Genomic DNA, 16195 nt, shown 5'->3' on the forward strand with positions numbered 1-16195 from the left:
TGTGCAAAATCTTTTCCCCTTTATTTTGGGGGTTTGCATAAAAAGTAGACAAATGAATAGTTTGGTTTAAAGCCACACTAGAAACCACTTTAGGCATAAAGGAAGGATTAGTACGCAAAGATACCCTATCCTTATGGAAAATTAAGAAAGGCTCAACTGCCATAAGGGCCTGTAATTCAGAAACCCTTCTCGCAGAGGTAATGGCCAACAAAAAAGCAGTCTTCCATGATAAATATTTCAACTCAGCAGTAGCTGCAGGCTCAAAAGGTTGTAGAGTGAGTTTCTCCAACACAAAATTGAGATCCCAAGCAGGAGTAGGAGCTCTCCGTGGGGGTCTTATATTCTTTGCCCCTCTAAGGAATTGCTTAAACAAAGGATGAGAAAACAATGGTGGGTCACAGTCATAGTGAGCAGAAATTGCTGCAGCATGAACCTTAATAGAAGAGAAGGACAAACCTTTGTCCAGTAACTCAGTAAGATATTGAAGAGCCACACTTAAATTAGGCTTAGAAACATCAAATTCCTTTGCTGTACTCCAAAATAAAAATCTCTTCCATTTATCTGTACACTTTCCTTGTACTAGGCCTTCTGGCCTCCAAAATAACATTCAAAACTTGCTGTGGAAGCTGAGACCCTCCAGGGTTTAAAACAGAATATGCCAGGCTGTCAGGTGAAGAGAGTGAAGTTTGACATTGAGTAAATGACTGTTCTCCTGAGACAGCAGGTGTGGAATCGAAGGCAAAGGCCATGGAGGCTCCGTACCAGACTTCTCAGTAATGGGTACCAGTGCTGTCGAGGCCAATCTGGAGCTATTAAAATCATCTTTGGCTTGTCCCGTCTGACCTTCAGGAGTACCTTTGGGAGGAGAGGCAGAGGTGGAAAGGCATACACATGAAGATTGTTCCAATTGAATGAAAGAGCATCCACTTTCCAAGCTGTGGGATGAAACCTTTTTGTGCAAAACTTTGGCAGCTGGTAGTTTAGTGGAGAAGCGAACAGATCTATGTCTGGAGTTCCCCATAACACTGTCAACTTCTGAAATACATGAGGATCCAATTTCCACTCGTGGGGATCCATAATTTGCCTGCTCAACACATCTGCTAAGGAGTTCTGTGCTCCCGGCAGAAACCTTGCCTGAAGATTTAGCTGTAAACTGAGAGCCGTCTCCCACAAAATCATTGCTTGTCTGCATAGAGGATAAGAATGTGTTCCCCCTTGCTTGTTGATGTACCACATGACAGTTGTGTTGTCTGTTAGAATCAACACCTGCCCTGGAAGAAGTAAATCCTTGAAAGCTATTAATGCAAATTGGACTGCTAACATCTCCTTCAAGTTGATATGTAGATGTTGAAGTCTGGCAGGCCACGTGTCTTGTACCCACTTTCCATTTAGATGAGCTCCCCAAGCTTTGTCTGAGGCATCTGTCGTTAGAATCTGACTCGCCTCTGGCCGGGTCACAGAGAGTCCCTTGTTTAGGTGACATTCCTGAGCCCACCACAAAAATTCCTTTTGAATGCAAGGTATTATCTGAATGACAGTGTCCATATCTTGGCAGTGCTGTGTCCATACATTTTTGAGATACCATTGTAGCTTCCTCATATGCAGTTTGGCATTGGGAAGCACCAGAATACAAGATGCCATGAACCCCAAGGCTTGAAGGACTGTCCTTGCAGTCAGCCTGGACTGATGAGACAATTGATGGAAGTAAAGAGAAAGATTCTTTTGTTTGTCCGGGGTCAAAAGGCCATCTGGGATGCTGTATTCAGTCTCACACCCAGAAAGCACATGTCCTGAGAGGGTACTAGACTGGACTTTATTTCGTTCACAGAATACCCCAGGCATCTTAGCACTGCTATCACATATTGCAAATGATGAAGAAGTTCGTCCTTTCCTTGGGCCAGAATCAGGCAATCGTCCAAATAAGGATAGATCTGTATTCCTCTTAGCCTGAAGAAAGCTATCACTGGAGCCAGAACCTTCGTGAACACTCTGGGTGCAGTAGATAAGCCAAAGGGCAATGCAGAGAACTGATAATGAGAAGTCCCAGCCCGAAAAACGCAGATACTTCCTGCAACTTAGCCTGATAGGAACATGAAGGTAAGCCTCCTTGAGATCCAGAGTCACCATCCAGTGATCTTTGCCCAGCAGAGGTAAAAGCTGTTGTAACGTCAACATTTTGAACTTGGGAATGTCCAGATAAGTGTTGAGGATAGATAAATCCAAAATTGGTCTCCACATGTTCCCCTTCTTTGGTACTAGGAACAGGCGAGAATAAAATCCTAGGCCCACTTCTGGCAGAGGGACTGGTTGTATGGCCCCTATTTGGAGCAGCAGAGAAATTTGTTTGTGAGCCTCTAGTCTTTGCTGAGGAGGAACGTCCGGCATGCCTTTGAAAGGAGGCAAGGTATGGAAATAAAACCTGTAACCTTGGTGTATGATATCCAATACCCATCTGTCTTGGGTAATAAAACTCCAATTTTCCCTGAAGAGTGCCAACCTTCCTCCCAAAGGTGCTGCCAGGCAAGAAGGATCTGGCAGCTGAAAAGGTAGGTCATTGGGCCTGTTTACGAAAGGACTGGCCCCTGCCCTCACCTGAAGATTGTGCAGGAGAACTCCCTGTTCTAGGTCTGAATGAGCTCTGAGCTCTGCCCCTCCCACGTCTAGATCTACCCCTAGACTGTGAATCATAAGAAGGGTACGTCCACCCCTTAGCAGGCCAATTCCTACTAAACTTCGGAGGCTGTACTTGCAAAAAATCTTTAACAGTCTGCATAGACTTAGCCTTGTCTTCCATTTTCTTCAAGACTGACTCCACAGGTGAACCAAACAACACATCAGACTGTAAAGGAGCATCCAAAATCCTTGTCTTAACATGTTCAGATAAATTCTGATCCCTCAGCCAGGCGTGCCTGCGAAGAACTGACCCAGTGGCAGCCACCCTAGACGAGGCCTGTACAGCATCAAAACCACATTGTAAAGAATGCTTACCCACCTGTTCAGAGACATGTACCAAATCTTGTAATTCCTTACATTCAATGCCTTCCGCCAGAGCATCTACCTTAGACTTCAGTTGAGAAAGAAGATAGTTTTGATATTTCAACATGTGAAACTGGCAATTCAAAGCCCTCATAGCTAAGGTGGAAGAAGTATAGACTTTCTTTCCCCATCTATCCAAAGCTCTGGCCTCTTTATCTGGAGGAACCGGATTTTTTACAACAGAGGCCTTGACACCCTTAGGTCCCTGACTAACAGTTTCTGGGTCCGCCCTAGGACTCTTATAAAGATATTTATGCGCCTCAGGCACCCTATAATACCTATCCGGTTTAACAGGAGCAGGAGGCAAAGAATCAGGATTAAGTGAAGCCTCCGCAAACACATCTTCCACAACATCCAGAACAGGAGGTATAGCCAAAGGCCTATGCTGGGGTAAAAACAAAAATTCCCTAAGCCTTTTCCTGGAATCAGAGAAGTCCTGACCTTCCCACTTAAAATGTTCCCTCATGGAATGAAGAGTCTCTGAAAAAGAAAAATCCTCTGGAGGAGAAGCAGAAGGAGTCGAATCATCTGCATCAGAATCAGAATAAGGAGAGTACTCCTGCAAGTCTTCAGCCGAAGACTCTGAAACATCTGAAGCCTGCTCAAAACTCCCCAACTCTGGTTCCACCCTAGGCCTCTTATCTGGAGGGGGCAAAGAACCTCTAATCAAAGTAATTAAATATTCTGCCATTTTAAGCATGTGCTTCTTGGGCACAGATCCTGAAGAACTAGGAGTGACACCAACAGACGCTAAACCTGGCCTGCCTCTGGGAGAAGCCTTAGAAACAGAAGGAGAGGGCCTAACCACCCTAGGAAGGGAGGGAGTAAAGTAACCTGAGAAGCCCCTTCAGCCTGACCTGCCTCCTGAGAGGCCACATCCTGCAATAACAAAGTCTCCCCTGGGACTCCAGAGAAGCCTCCGCGAACCACCGGTTCTACTGACGCCTCTAAGAACCGGGCGTCCGGTACGGACGACTCTTCTTGCCTGGGTTTAGCTGCCTTGTCTTTGCGCTTCTTCGAAGAAGCGTCGGAGCATCCGACGGCATCTTATAATTGCACCGCTTCCCAAAGACCAACCTTGCACAATCTAACCTTCGCAATAGTGCGCTTATTGAACCTAGCACAAAAGCGACACCCAACAACGTCGTGCTCAGGCCCCAAACAAGGAATACACAAAGTATGATAATCTCTATGCGGTATCTGTTTCCCACAAGAAATACAGTTATTCACTTTTTCTGACATCCGGTAAACCACTGAGGCAACAAAAAACTAAAATATTCCCCAACGGGGTACTTAGCCAACTTTGACTCGGTCTGAAACTCCGAATTCGAAAAATTTCAGAACGCCGAACGGCACTTGCAACGCTGCTTCTGCATCGGACCATGCGGCAAAAAAGACTGAGGATATGACGTCGGTCATGCGCATTTGTACCCTGACGTCCTGATGTCAGTCTTAAGCGCCTTGACCGACGTCAGCCTAATACTTTGATATTCGGGCCGACCGAGGACAGCGGACTACGCAAGTGTAAGGACTGCAGCAATGTGAGATGAAGAACATCTACATAAGAGATCAGCCTATCAAACATTAAATGTGTACATAATATTTCTGCTGTATAATATTTATGTTAATACAGTTTGATTACTTTTATATGAATGCAAACTTGCCTATGTCACAAGTGATAATTCAATAAAGGTGTTTGGAAAAAAACTGGATATATCCATTCAAGATAACTGTTACATGTAATAGCTGGAAGTTACAGCTTTCTATCATTATGGTTACTCTGTCCATATTATCATGGAATGTAAGTTACCTTACAAATATAAGCAAAAAGCAGAGATTACTGAATTTTAGGAAATGTAGGATTCAAACAGCAATGCTGCAAGACAGAGAGAGAGCTGGAGAATTGAGCATGTGAATTTAACAAAATGAATTTCAGGATGGACATTCAGCAGAATACTGGGTATAAGGGAAAAATGGAGTAATAATACTGACTGTTAGAGGAGCTTCAATATTGACATAGGCAATATTGTATAGGCCCTATGCGAACTCCACCCACTCCTTTTCCTGAAATGTCTGAGAGGGTGAAACCTTTTTAGTTTTCTGTTTTTTCTCTGTAAGGATGACATGACATTTGCTCTCCCAAAGTTTGGTTAGTTGGAACCTTGACAGACCTATGTTCCAAGTCCTCCCCTAAACATTTGAGGAATGAGCTCCAGTCCCTCTGAAATGGTCAACCTCAGTTTACCCCTCTCAACTGCACTAGTATGGACAGTCTTGTCGGGCATGTTAGAGTCAGACAACCATGCTGGTCACTGACAGGGTTGTGGTAGAAGGTGCCCAAGAAACAGTTGGACATGCCATACATTCCTGCAGCATCTCAACAGGTACATCCAGATCTGACTGGCTTTCTTGAACTTCCTTTTTGCTGCAAGTGGGATGTCCGAGGCTGAGGTTTATGCCATTTTGGTTTGCTCGAGGCACTTCAGAAATTGAGTTTTTATATTTAATGAAGAAAGTACAGTACGGAAAGTTAAAAAAATACTGATGGATCTTACAATTTATGTAATTGCGTTCAACCCCTAGAGTGAATAAACACAAAGTGGAGGTCCTTAAAAAGTATGTCTTCACAAACACACACCTCTCTTGGCTTTCATTTTCTATTTGAGAAAAATACAGGAAAAAGAAGGCTACCCAACAGGGCACTTATCTGAACAAGTCTAGGCAATGTTAGCAGCCAACAACAACACAGTGAACAGACTGAGTGAAGATCCTGCATTTGGACTGGTGGCAAAGGTCCAATGATCTTACATTCCTACTTCCTCTTATGTACCCCTACACCCATGGGGGCTTAGGTCATATGCCAGCTGCAGCAGAATACAGGTTTTTGGCTTTGGTACACTGGTCAACCATCAGGTTACCTCGCCAAGATAATCCATCAGTACTGGAATACAGTGGTTTAAGGAAGGTTGTCTACTATGGCAGTTTGCCACTGTGCCTCCAAAGGGGTAATGCCAGCAAAGGTATGGGGCAGACAAATTTGTACCTCATTAGGATGGGCACCTGCAAAGCAGATGGGGAAACCTAGGCTTCAAAATCCCCACCCGTAGAATCCTCCCAGCTACCCCCCACCCAGAAGCTCTTTCCAGTTGCTCCAACCATTAGATAGAGACTCTCCTAGAGAAAAGGAGAGAGATGTCTCTTGGCCTAAAGAAACTTGGTGTTCAATAAAGGCCCTGAGGTTTCCAGCAATGTGATTTTTTTTTTTTTTTTAATGAATGCATACTGCTCCCAAGATTATAACAAAGGCACTGAAGGTGATACCATTTGGTGTAATCAGCCTAAATGGCACACTTGTTGGTGAGCTTTTCCATGTATGTCTTCAGCCTCAAGATAACCTTTAAAATTACAACCAAAAATGAAGCCAAAGAAAAACAATAATACAACAAACTGGCAACAAAAATTGCAATATTCACATCCAAGAAACTTTACTACATGGCTCTGGAAGTAACCTGGATGAGACATCGAATCGTATCATCTGCCCTGCTACAGCAAGAAAAAAAAAAAAAAAAAGATGGAAAAGGCTGCTGTCTTTTCTACAAATGATGTTCTTAGCAAGAAGAAAAGACCAGCTCCACTCTACGGAAATCTAACACTGGACATCAGGCTAGATGACTGGATGTTCACCAGCAGTCAATCCTCAAGACTGACTTTCGAAAGTCTGCCAGGAGCACATGTTAACACTAGGTAACAGACAAAATGTGAGATATTGGAAATTAATATTTTACAGTGAAAAACATCAATAAACACTAACCAATATACCAGGCAGTTGCATCAAAGTACACCAATTAAGATCACAAAAAAAGAGAAGGAAAACCTTAAGTGGATACTAAGAAATTCTTGCATTTCCTCATGTACAGTCAAGCTGCCGTCAAGGTACATAATCTGGTAGTTAAAAATATCCCTTCAGAGTTCTGGCAGTTTAGCCCCAAACACACCTCTTAAGCAACATTTAACATTTCATTTTAAAATTACCTGGATGAACACTGGTTATGCGTAACATACCTCATTATTTGTGTAATGAAGATTCATGGGTTGCCCAAAAGCAACTTTAGCCTTGGAAATAAGATCCTCAAGCCGGACTGGTCTGGGAAATTGGAGAATTCTGTTGAAATAATTAAGACTACTTAGAATGCTTACACAAACCAAATAATACATTATGTTTAAGTCTTATGCAATATTCAATATCTAACACTAGATTAAATTTGGGAGCAAACTGGAACCAAGAACACACTGAAGTAGAAAAAAAACATCTTAAGGTAGGTAGTAAGACATTTTATTAAAAATTAATTCTGATTTTTCCTTATAAGGGAAAAGTTTTGCAAGTAAACTTAGCAGAACAGTAAATGTTCTAACAGACTACCATTGCAGCCTATACAAATTTTACCTCGTGCATCCAGCCAGCTTTATAATGCTTTGCACAACTTTCATGTGCTCAAACTGTCAGGAGCTCAGGCAGTGCTTCTATAAAAGGACACTGGGCATAAAACGCTTCAGACACTTTTTTTGTCTAAGTGGGAAGCAACAAAACAGTAACTATATGCAACAAGGAGTGGTAAAGGTCCACACTCCAGCAACACCAAAATAACCCAAGAAAGAAAAGGGTGGAAGGAGGGGTGGCTACAACAGTGATCTCTTAGTACATCTACTGCTATGGTAAGTTTACTTACACAGCTGTAATATGTTTGATAAAGAGATCACCACTGTAGTAGCCTAAACTATAAAAGCAGATTACAAAAGCATACAGAAGAAAAAAGGCAGGAGGTCAATAATTAATGCTCCAGGAGCCTTTGAAGAACAGACCTGGCAAAACTTGCTTTGGTCCTAGAAAAGGAATCCAGTTTATATTGCTTTCTAAAAGTGTACACAGAGGATCAAGTTCCTTTCTCTGGAATACTTCTAGAGTATAAATAATTGCCCAGTAGTGGCTTATTGTGATGGGTACAACAACAGAATGAAACAAACATATCAATACATTCTGCTCAACACTCATCCTTTCGTTGTACCTTCATATGAGACAAGCAGCTGTTAAGTTTTCCCAAAAGGTCAAGTTTTGTCTAAGTTGTTTCAGAGTTACCTATGTATATACAGAGAAAAAAAATCCATCCTTGTTCTTTGGATCAGGAAAGACAACAGGGACATGAATAGTGTGGCTTAAAGTAACCTGTGAGACACCTTTAAGCATAAAGGTAGTATTTGTTCTCAAAGAAACTCTGTCACTGAAAAATGAGGTAGGATTAACTCATTGTAAGAGCTTGTAACTCAGAATTTTTCCTTAGCATATGTCAGTTGAATCAGCAAAACAGTCTTCCATGTTAACCTCAAATCAGCCAAATGAACTGGATCAAATAGAAACACAGTACGTTTTTCAAAAACTGTTTTAATGCAAGAATTATTAGAAAAGGGGAGTCTAATGGCAAACTAGCAGAAATGGCTGACAAATGTACTTTGATAGAGGAGTACACCAGTCTTCTAGACAGTAACTCACACAATAATCAAGGACAAGAGGCAGTCGGGCCTGAAGAGTATTCTGCTTCTTTGACTGGGACCAACTAGAAAAATCTCATCTACTTAGACATATATGATTTTCTAGTAGCAGTTTTTTCACACCCTTTATTACCTACTGTAAGTCCTCTAGGGGGAAAAAGCCAAAAAATGTATCAAAATTCGATCATCTTGGCAGTTAGTGAAAGAGTTTGCAGAATGGCATGTATCAAACTCCCCTGGTCTTGTGTGATATAAATCCAGTCTGTGAGGAAGCTTGTGATATTTGCCCTTGGCCAGACTGAAAGAGAGAGAACCACTACTGCCGTGGCCAGAAGGGAGTCACCACTGTAATTTTTGGAGAGTCCTTCTGAACCTTTAGATATCAGTGAGAAAGCACAAAGGCTAGTAAAGCAATGAAAACCTCCCTCTCTGACATTTACATGTTTCTTTCTGTCTACTGGAGTCCACAGAGCTTGTACTTTTATCCCTTTTGAGACCACCCCCACCTGCCAGTTCTGAAGTAAGTGTCTGTAGTAACTGACTAAAGGATCGTCAGCAGGGCAAATGGAAGACCAGGAAGGCAAAAGTACAGTTCTGTCCCACTTGCCATAACTGCATAACTGTAGATGTTCAAGTAGATCAATAACGCAGTACTAATCCTCAGGACTTCCTGCCATACAGAAGCTTGTGACCAGCCCGATTTCCAGAGTCTTGCCATCATCCTCAGCTGACAGACATTCAATGACCAACACCTGGATGTCACAGTATAAGAAGGGGATCCATCAGCACCATCTTCAGGTCTTTCTAAGCCGAGAAAAGAAATTAGATGCCAGAAGGCAGCACAACCTTCCCAGCTGTCTGCTGCTGGTTGCGAATGCAAAAGAGAAGGAAGCACAAGTACAGATGGATGAGCCAAAGGGATTATATGCAAAAAGAGGAAAAAGAGCTGGTCCATACATAGCCGAGGGGTAGGAGGGTGGAAATATGTACTGCAACACTGATCTACTTGAACATCTATACTCATGTTAAGTAGGACACAACTGTACTATATTCTATGTAGTCAATGCTACAGTACTATTCCTTGTGAAGATTCCCAAACCTACTCTGAGGGTGGAGATTACTGTAGGATTAGGAAATATTTTTTAGGATGGCAGAGACGAACTCTGCCCTGGCAAAATGTCCTAAGTTAAAGTGTTTAGTACAGGTGTGAACAGAATTCCAACAGTCTGCCTCTAGGATGGTTTGAGTGGAAACGCCTCTGAGGAAAGCAGTGGTAGTTGCCTCAGTCCTGGTAAAATGGGCTCTAATGTGGTCAGGTAGAGGCTTTCCATGGTGTGCACAACAGAATCTGATGCAGTTTGCAGTCCATTTAGAGATTGGCTGCTTTGAGACAGGCTTGCCCTTTTTCCCCCTCTACGAAGGATACCAGCAACTAGTGTGCTCTGTCTGTAGCCTTTGCTCTGTTCAAGTACTACCTGATCTGCCTGTGGATGTCTAGTAAGTGCAAGATGCTTTGTCCTGCAGGTTTGGGAAGACTGACAGACAGATATAGCCTGGTTATAGGTAGAGTTCTGAAACCACACTGGGCATGAATGATGGGTTTGTTCTAAGTGTTACCCTGTCCTTGTGGAAGACAGTAAAGGGCTCTATACACAACAGCTTGCAGCTCAGAGTTTTCTAGTCAAAGTGATGGCTATAAGGAAGATTGTTTTCCAGGTGAGCATCTTCAGAGGCACAGTAGCAGCCAGCTCAGAGAGTAGCAGGGTTAGTTTTTCCAAAACATTATTTAGGTCCATCCTAGAATGGAGTCCCTTCTGGGAGGTCTCAAGTGAACCACCCCTTTAAAAACAGTTTCATGTGGGGGTGACAGAAGAGTGGTGGAGAAATCTTCAAGCAAGATGAAATAGCAGAAGCATGGAACTTTACGCTAGAATAAGAAAGGCCCTGTTCAAACAGCTGTGAAAAGTAAAGTAGACTGAATTGATATCTGCTTGAGCTGGGATAGTTTGTCAGCTGTGAAATCAAGTGAAAAATCTCTTCCATTTTGCCATGCATGATTTTCTACTATTAGGCTTTCTTGCCTCCTTTAGAATAAATAGCACCTCTTTTGGCCAAGGCATTGAGGTGTGTGTCATGACCTAATACGCCAGGCAGCTAGACTGAGCAAAGCCTGGGTAGGGTGAAAGACCAATCCCCTGATTTGGCTAAGGAGGTTTATGTTCTTTAGGAGTATGCAAAACCTCCCCTCACTGAGGGGGAGGCGTAGAGAGAACCAGTGCGGTCTCTGAGCCAGAAGGGGGCTACCAGTATCATACTGAGTTTACTGGTCCTGATCTTTGTAAGTGTAGAAAGAGGCAAAAAGTTCTATACAGGGGATTCCCCACAAAATGGTGAGATGCAGGAATACTTTCCTTTTCTACATCCATTTGCTTGGATCTAGTAAGTCCCTGCTCAGGGAAACTGCAAGGAGATTGCGGTGGCCTGGGATGCACGATGCTATGACATTGATTCCAAAGTCTTGGGTGAACATCCAAATCTTTCTGGTAACCCTGCACACTGCACAAGACAAAGTCCTCTCTTGTTCATGTACCACATGACTGTGATAATGTCTGTACACATTTGTAGAGTTCCTGTGCTTAAATGCTGTCAGAAAGCGTTTACGGCAAGAAACTGCTAGCATTCCTTCAGATTGATATGCAATCTTCCTCTGTTGTGAGGACCAAATGCCCTGCACCCTCAGAGGGCTTAAGTGGGTTCCCTAAGCTACATCTGAGCTGTCTGCATTGACAGACCTGTCTGCCTGAGGAAGCATGAAGGCTGCTCCTGGGTTCTTTTGTATGATGTTCTTCTACTATAGGAATTCCTTCTTGAGGCATGGGAGCAAGGGTAAAAGGGTTTCTAAGGAAGTGGAGTGTTGCTCCCAGACATTTTTGTGAAGCCACTGCAGTTTCCCCATGGGTAGTTTTGATAAAGGGACCATCAGTATACATAAAGCCATGTACCCTAAGATCCTAAGAGCTCTAGCTAAGATGAGTTGTTTTGTGAGTAAGTTGCTCAAATCTGTCAGGAAAACCACTCTGTCCTTGGGAGAAATGTTTTCTGTTGGATAGAGTCTATCAAGGCCCCCAAGAAACAGTATCTTTAAAGTGGCATCTGAAACTTTTGTACGTTTAAAGTGGGGCTCTCCATTTGGAAGCAGTCTACAGAGGTCTGGAGGGCATCCAGGGTCTCTGAGGCGGATCTTCTCTAGCTGAGACAGTCATCCAGGTAAGGACAGATGTGTACCTTCAGCATTCTGCAATGTGCTATCAGGCAGCCAATCACTTTGTAAATACTCTTGAGGCCGTACAGAGACCAAATGGTAGAGAACAAACCTGGAAGTGGGAGCTTGAGGTGACAAATCACAGGCATCTTCTGTGACCAATTGCTACAGGAACATAATAAGCATCCTTTAGATCGACAGTGATCATGGAGGCATCCAGAAAAATCATGAGTAGCAGCTTCTACAAAGTAAGCATTTTGATTTTCGGCACATACAGGAATTTGTTTAGCTAGGGACCAGGAAGATTCTTGAATAAAAGCCTTTTCCCTCTTCACCTGGGGGAGCTGATTGTAGGGACCATTGATGCAATGAATCTTTCATAATCAGGGGGTAAGAGGTTTGCTGGTTCCTTTGCAGGTCTTGGTATGTCCCCAAAAGAGTGGGATTTCCCTGGATTGGATGTAGTATCCCTTTTCTATAATGCTGAGGACCCAATGATCCTTTGTGATGGTTTTACATGGGCTTAAGAACAGGGGAAGCCTTCCTATCAGGGGTCCGGAAGGGGGGGGTGGAGGGGTAGCAGAATCACTGCTGCTCTCTGTGTTGGGCACGTTGTTTGGTGGCACCCTATCTCTGTGGCTGTATTGCTTGCCATCATCTAGACTGCCTTGCTCTTTTTTCTATGAGCAGGCCTCTTCTAACTCTTGCCTAGGTGGAAAGTGCCAAGGTTTAAAGGAGTAGTTTCTACGGTACCTCTGGGCCGGGGACCAGTAGAATTCTTTGACAGTTTTAATTTGTCTTTTTTATATAGTTTCTCGAAGATTTGTTCAGCTGGAGGTCCAAACAGGAACCTTTTTGTCTACTGGGATATCCAACAACTCTGCTTTTACTTGGTATGACAGTGGCTGAGTTCTGAGCCATGCATGCCTGTGCATAACCGAACCTGTGGCATCTGGTCTGCAAGAAACATCTAAGACATCCTTATCAACATTTCAGGGAGTGTCTGGTTACCGATAGACCTTCTATAGTAATGTCATGCACCTCCTTATACAAGGTTTTATCCGACATTGAATCATCTTTTGCAATCATTTTATCTTGAAGTGATTCCAAGTATTTTATCATATGGAATTGTTAATTTAAAGCTATCATGGCTAGGATTGCAAAGGTAGAAGTTTTCCTGCCAAAACTGTCCAGTAGTCTGCTTCCCTTGTCATTAGGTAAGGGATGCCTGGACAATCCTTTGGGAACCCCTTCAGTAGATTCAGTGGAAACTACAGAGGGCTCGGCTTTGGGATTTTTGTAGAAATGTGTGGGAGAGTCAAGTACTCTGTAAAATCGGTCTGGTTTCCAGGGCACAGGTGGCAGGGAGTCATAGTGTAGGGCTATATGCTCAAAATCATCATCTAATACAATATGTGCTGGAGGAACAGCCAATAGTACAGGAGAAGGTAAGCTTAACAGTTCCCTGTTCGGAGTCTGTGTTTGGGAGAACTGCTTACTTTACACAAAGTAAAAAGCTTTTAACTGGGAAAATGTCACCAAAGGAAAGGTCATAGGGTGGGGAAGCTGAAGACAAGAGTATCATCTGAGTCAAGGTAGGTCTGGGGTTGTAAATGACACAAATAAGGGCCTCTTCCTCATCCTTCAGAGGATAAGGAGTCGTCCTCCTCCTCTTGGAAGGCTACTTCCCTTGTTCCTTTAGTCAGCATTGGAGGGACCACAGAAGAGGATTGAGAGGGTTCTCTGGATTTAATGAAAGCCATGAATTCCTGTGCTATCTCTCGAGCAAATCCTGGACTTTGGTCTGGGATGCAGGGGCAAGACCAGGGTGGGAGCACATTTCAGTATGATAAATTGTTTCACAGGAGTGACCAAGGGGTGCAGTAGTCTAATCACAACTTCAGTAGGAGCATCAGAAGTTGGGGAGACTTAAAGTCATCCTGTGGAACCACCTCTCAGACTTCAGAAGCTTATGCCTTTGCTTTATGGAAAATATATTGAGAAATGATGATGGATATGCTACAGCAAACAGCTAGTGACATTTAAAAGTGTTACAAAAAGTTTATTCGTATTTGTATGATTGTTTAATGGAAGGAACTATAGCTATCAAAATGTTCCAGTTTTTTAAGATTAACAATCCTATGGTAGGTGTGCTTTTTGGGATCCCCACGATTCACAAAGACCCACTAAACCCACCTTTTAGACCAATGGTGTCAGCCCTCACAAGCCAGTGCATTTCTTTGTGCCGGTCCTAAGCCCGGATAAATGGGGAGGGTTATGTCAGGAAGGGCATCCAGTGTAAAACTTTTGCCAAATTACATATGCAGACCACAATACAGATTTCCATACCGGATCAGTCGAGGCGCGGGATATGCAGAGGACAGGAAGAAATGGAAACACATGATCTGCTGTGACGACCCCTAATGGGACCAGCTGAAAGAAAAAGAAGATGATTAAACCTCATTATACAGGAACTGAGTTCTTACATCAGAGACTCCTGGGATATTTAAGATAAATTATGGGATTTTAACACCTTTTATGCCTTTGATTCTGAGAATTGTTTGCTCACTACTGACACACATGTTCATCAATCTTCATTAACTTTTATGGCACCTTATTAGAAGTTTTTGTTAGACAATAATTACTTTTTAATAATACATTTTTTACAAGTAAATTAAAGGGGCTCAATGGGGTCATCAGCGGTCTCAGCTTTCGCAAACACTGTTTTAGAATGGTGAGAGCATCAAACATATAATTAACCCTATTATGGAGACCAGCAGTCATATAATACAACAGGTTTGATAATGACCTGTTTTTAGTAGTTAAGGGTCTACAACTGACTGTATGACTATTACTAATCTTTTGAATCAAGAGTCTGAATTTTTTAAATCTACATTAGGAGAGAGTGGAACAAAAGTCAATTTTCTGGATGTTACAGTTAGCTGGAATGAAGAGATTCAACAGTTTGAGAGGAGTATTCGCAAAGTACAGTTGTGTACACTTACCATAAATGTAGATGTTCCAGTGTATTCACTGTTGCAGCCATCACATTTGGGTTATCTGCCTGCAGGTAGCCCTCAGCTGGCCTGAATACCAGAGTCTTCGGATTTCTGCATCGGATGCTGTTGCTTTTTCCATGACGTCAGGCCATCAAGAGTATAAAACATGCAGCCGACGCCATTACATCAGTTTTTCCTGCCCCAGATGTCAGGTGCCCCCTCATTAGGAAGCAGTTATATGGTATGCAACACCCCCAGCAAAAAGCAAATACACATGATATAATATATGCCAAACAAGGAGGAAAATTAAAAGTCAACATGAAGTCAGGGGGGGCTGGAGGGAGGGTAACTAGGACTGCAACAGTGAATACACTCGAACATCTACATTTATGGCAAGTGTACACAAATGTACTATGTTCTTCGTGTTTCACTGTTGCAGTCATCACATTTGGGTTGATTCCCAAAGCTAAGGAAGAGTGGACGTAGTTAAAGAGCATTAGGGCTAGCAATAAGGCCCTGTAAGACTGCTGTGGCAAATCCAGCTCTGGATTTAGAAAAGCTAGGCATGTGGTAATGCTTGGTGAAAGTATGTACAGTGCTCCAGAATGCAGCTTCCAAGATGTCCCTGGTAAGGACTCCTCTGAGAAATGCAGCAGAGGTAGCTGCAGTCCCGGTAGAATGTGTTCTTATCCCCTGTGGGGTAGATTTTCCATGGTGTTTGTAGCAGAAATGGATGCAATGTGCTATCCATTTGGAAATGGTTTGCTTTGAAATGGCCTTCCACTCTGCCCCTGCAGCAAAGCTAACTAGCAGCTGGTCAGATTTTCTGAGAGGCTTAATCTTGTCCAAATATTATCTAAGCTGCCTGTGTACATCCAGAGAATGCAGCATCCTTTCCCCTTTATTCTGAGGATTAGGAAAAAAAGTAGGCAAATGAATGGACTGGTTTAGAGCCACACTAGACACCACCTTGGGCATAAAGGATGGATTAGTCCCGAGGGAAACCCTGTCTGCACAGAAGATAATGAAGGGTTCCACTGCCATGAGGGCCTGCTGTTCAGACACTCTTAGGTTCATAGGTAGGTACTAGGCTATTGGCCCTAGGGCCTATATAAGCCTAGCCAAATGGTATTCTGGCTTCTGCCACCCAAGAAAATTATTTTCCTGTGCCCCTGTTAAGCAGAGCCACAGAAGTGATCCCCAGGGTGAATTTCCTATCTCTCATCCAATCATCAAGATTTTTCTTGAAGAGTGCTAATGAAGAGCTTTGTTTGCTACAGATAGGTAGTCTGTTCCAGAGTATGGGAAGTCTCTGGGACAGGAATCTATCCCGCCAGCATGCTCTGTTTATTGT

General features: G+C 43.0%; 1 protein-coding gene across 2 annotated transcripts in view; it reads right to left on the reverse strand.

The window, feature by feature from the left end:
• Window positions 1-16195, reverse strand: part of MAP3K2 (mitogen-activated protein kinase kinase kinase 2) — a 2021635-nt gene that overhangs the window by 1241203 nt on the left and 764237 nt on the right. For both annotated transcript variants that reach the window (XM_044075108.1, XM_044075107.1), the window contains exon 7: window positions 7099-7198. In XM_044075108.1, coding sequence (XP_043931043.1) covers window positions 7099-7198 — 100 coding nt within the window. The remainder of the gene's footprint in view (window positions 1-7098; window positions 7199-16195) is intronic.

The sequence above is a fragment of the Protopterus annectens genome, chromosome 6.part0 (genome assembly GCF_019279795.1).
Source record: "Protopterus annectens isolate FY-2018-M chromosome 6.part0, PAN1.0, whole genome shotgun sequence".
Classification (NCBI taxonomy): domain Eukaryota; kingdom Metazoa; phylum Chordata; order Ceratodontiformes; family Protopteridae; genus Protopterus; species Protopterus annectens.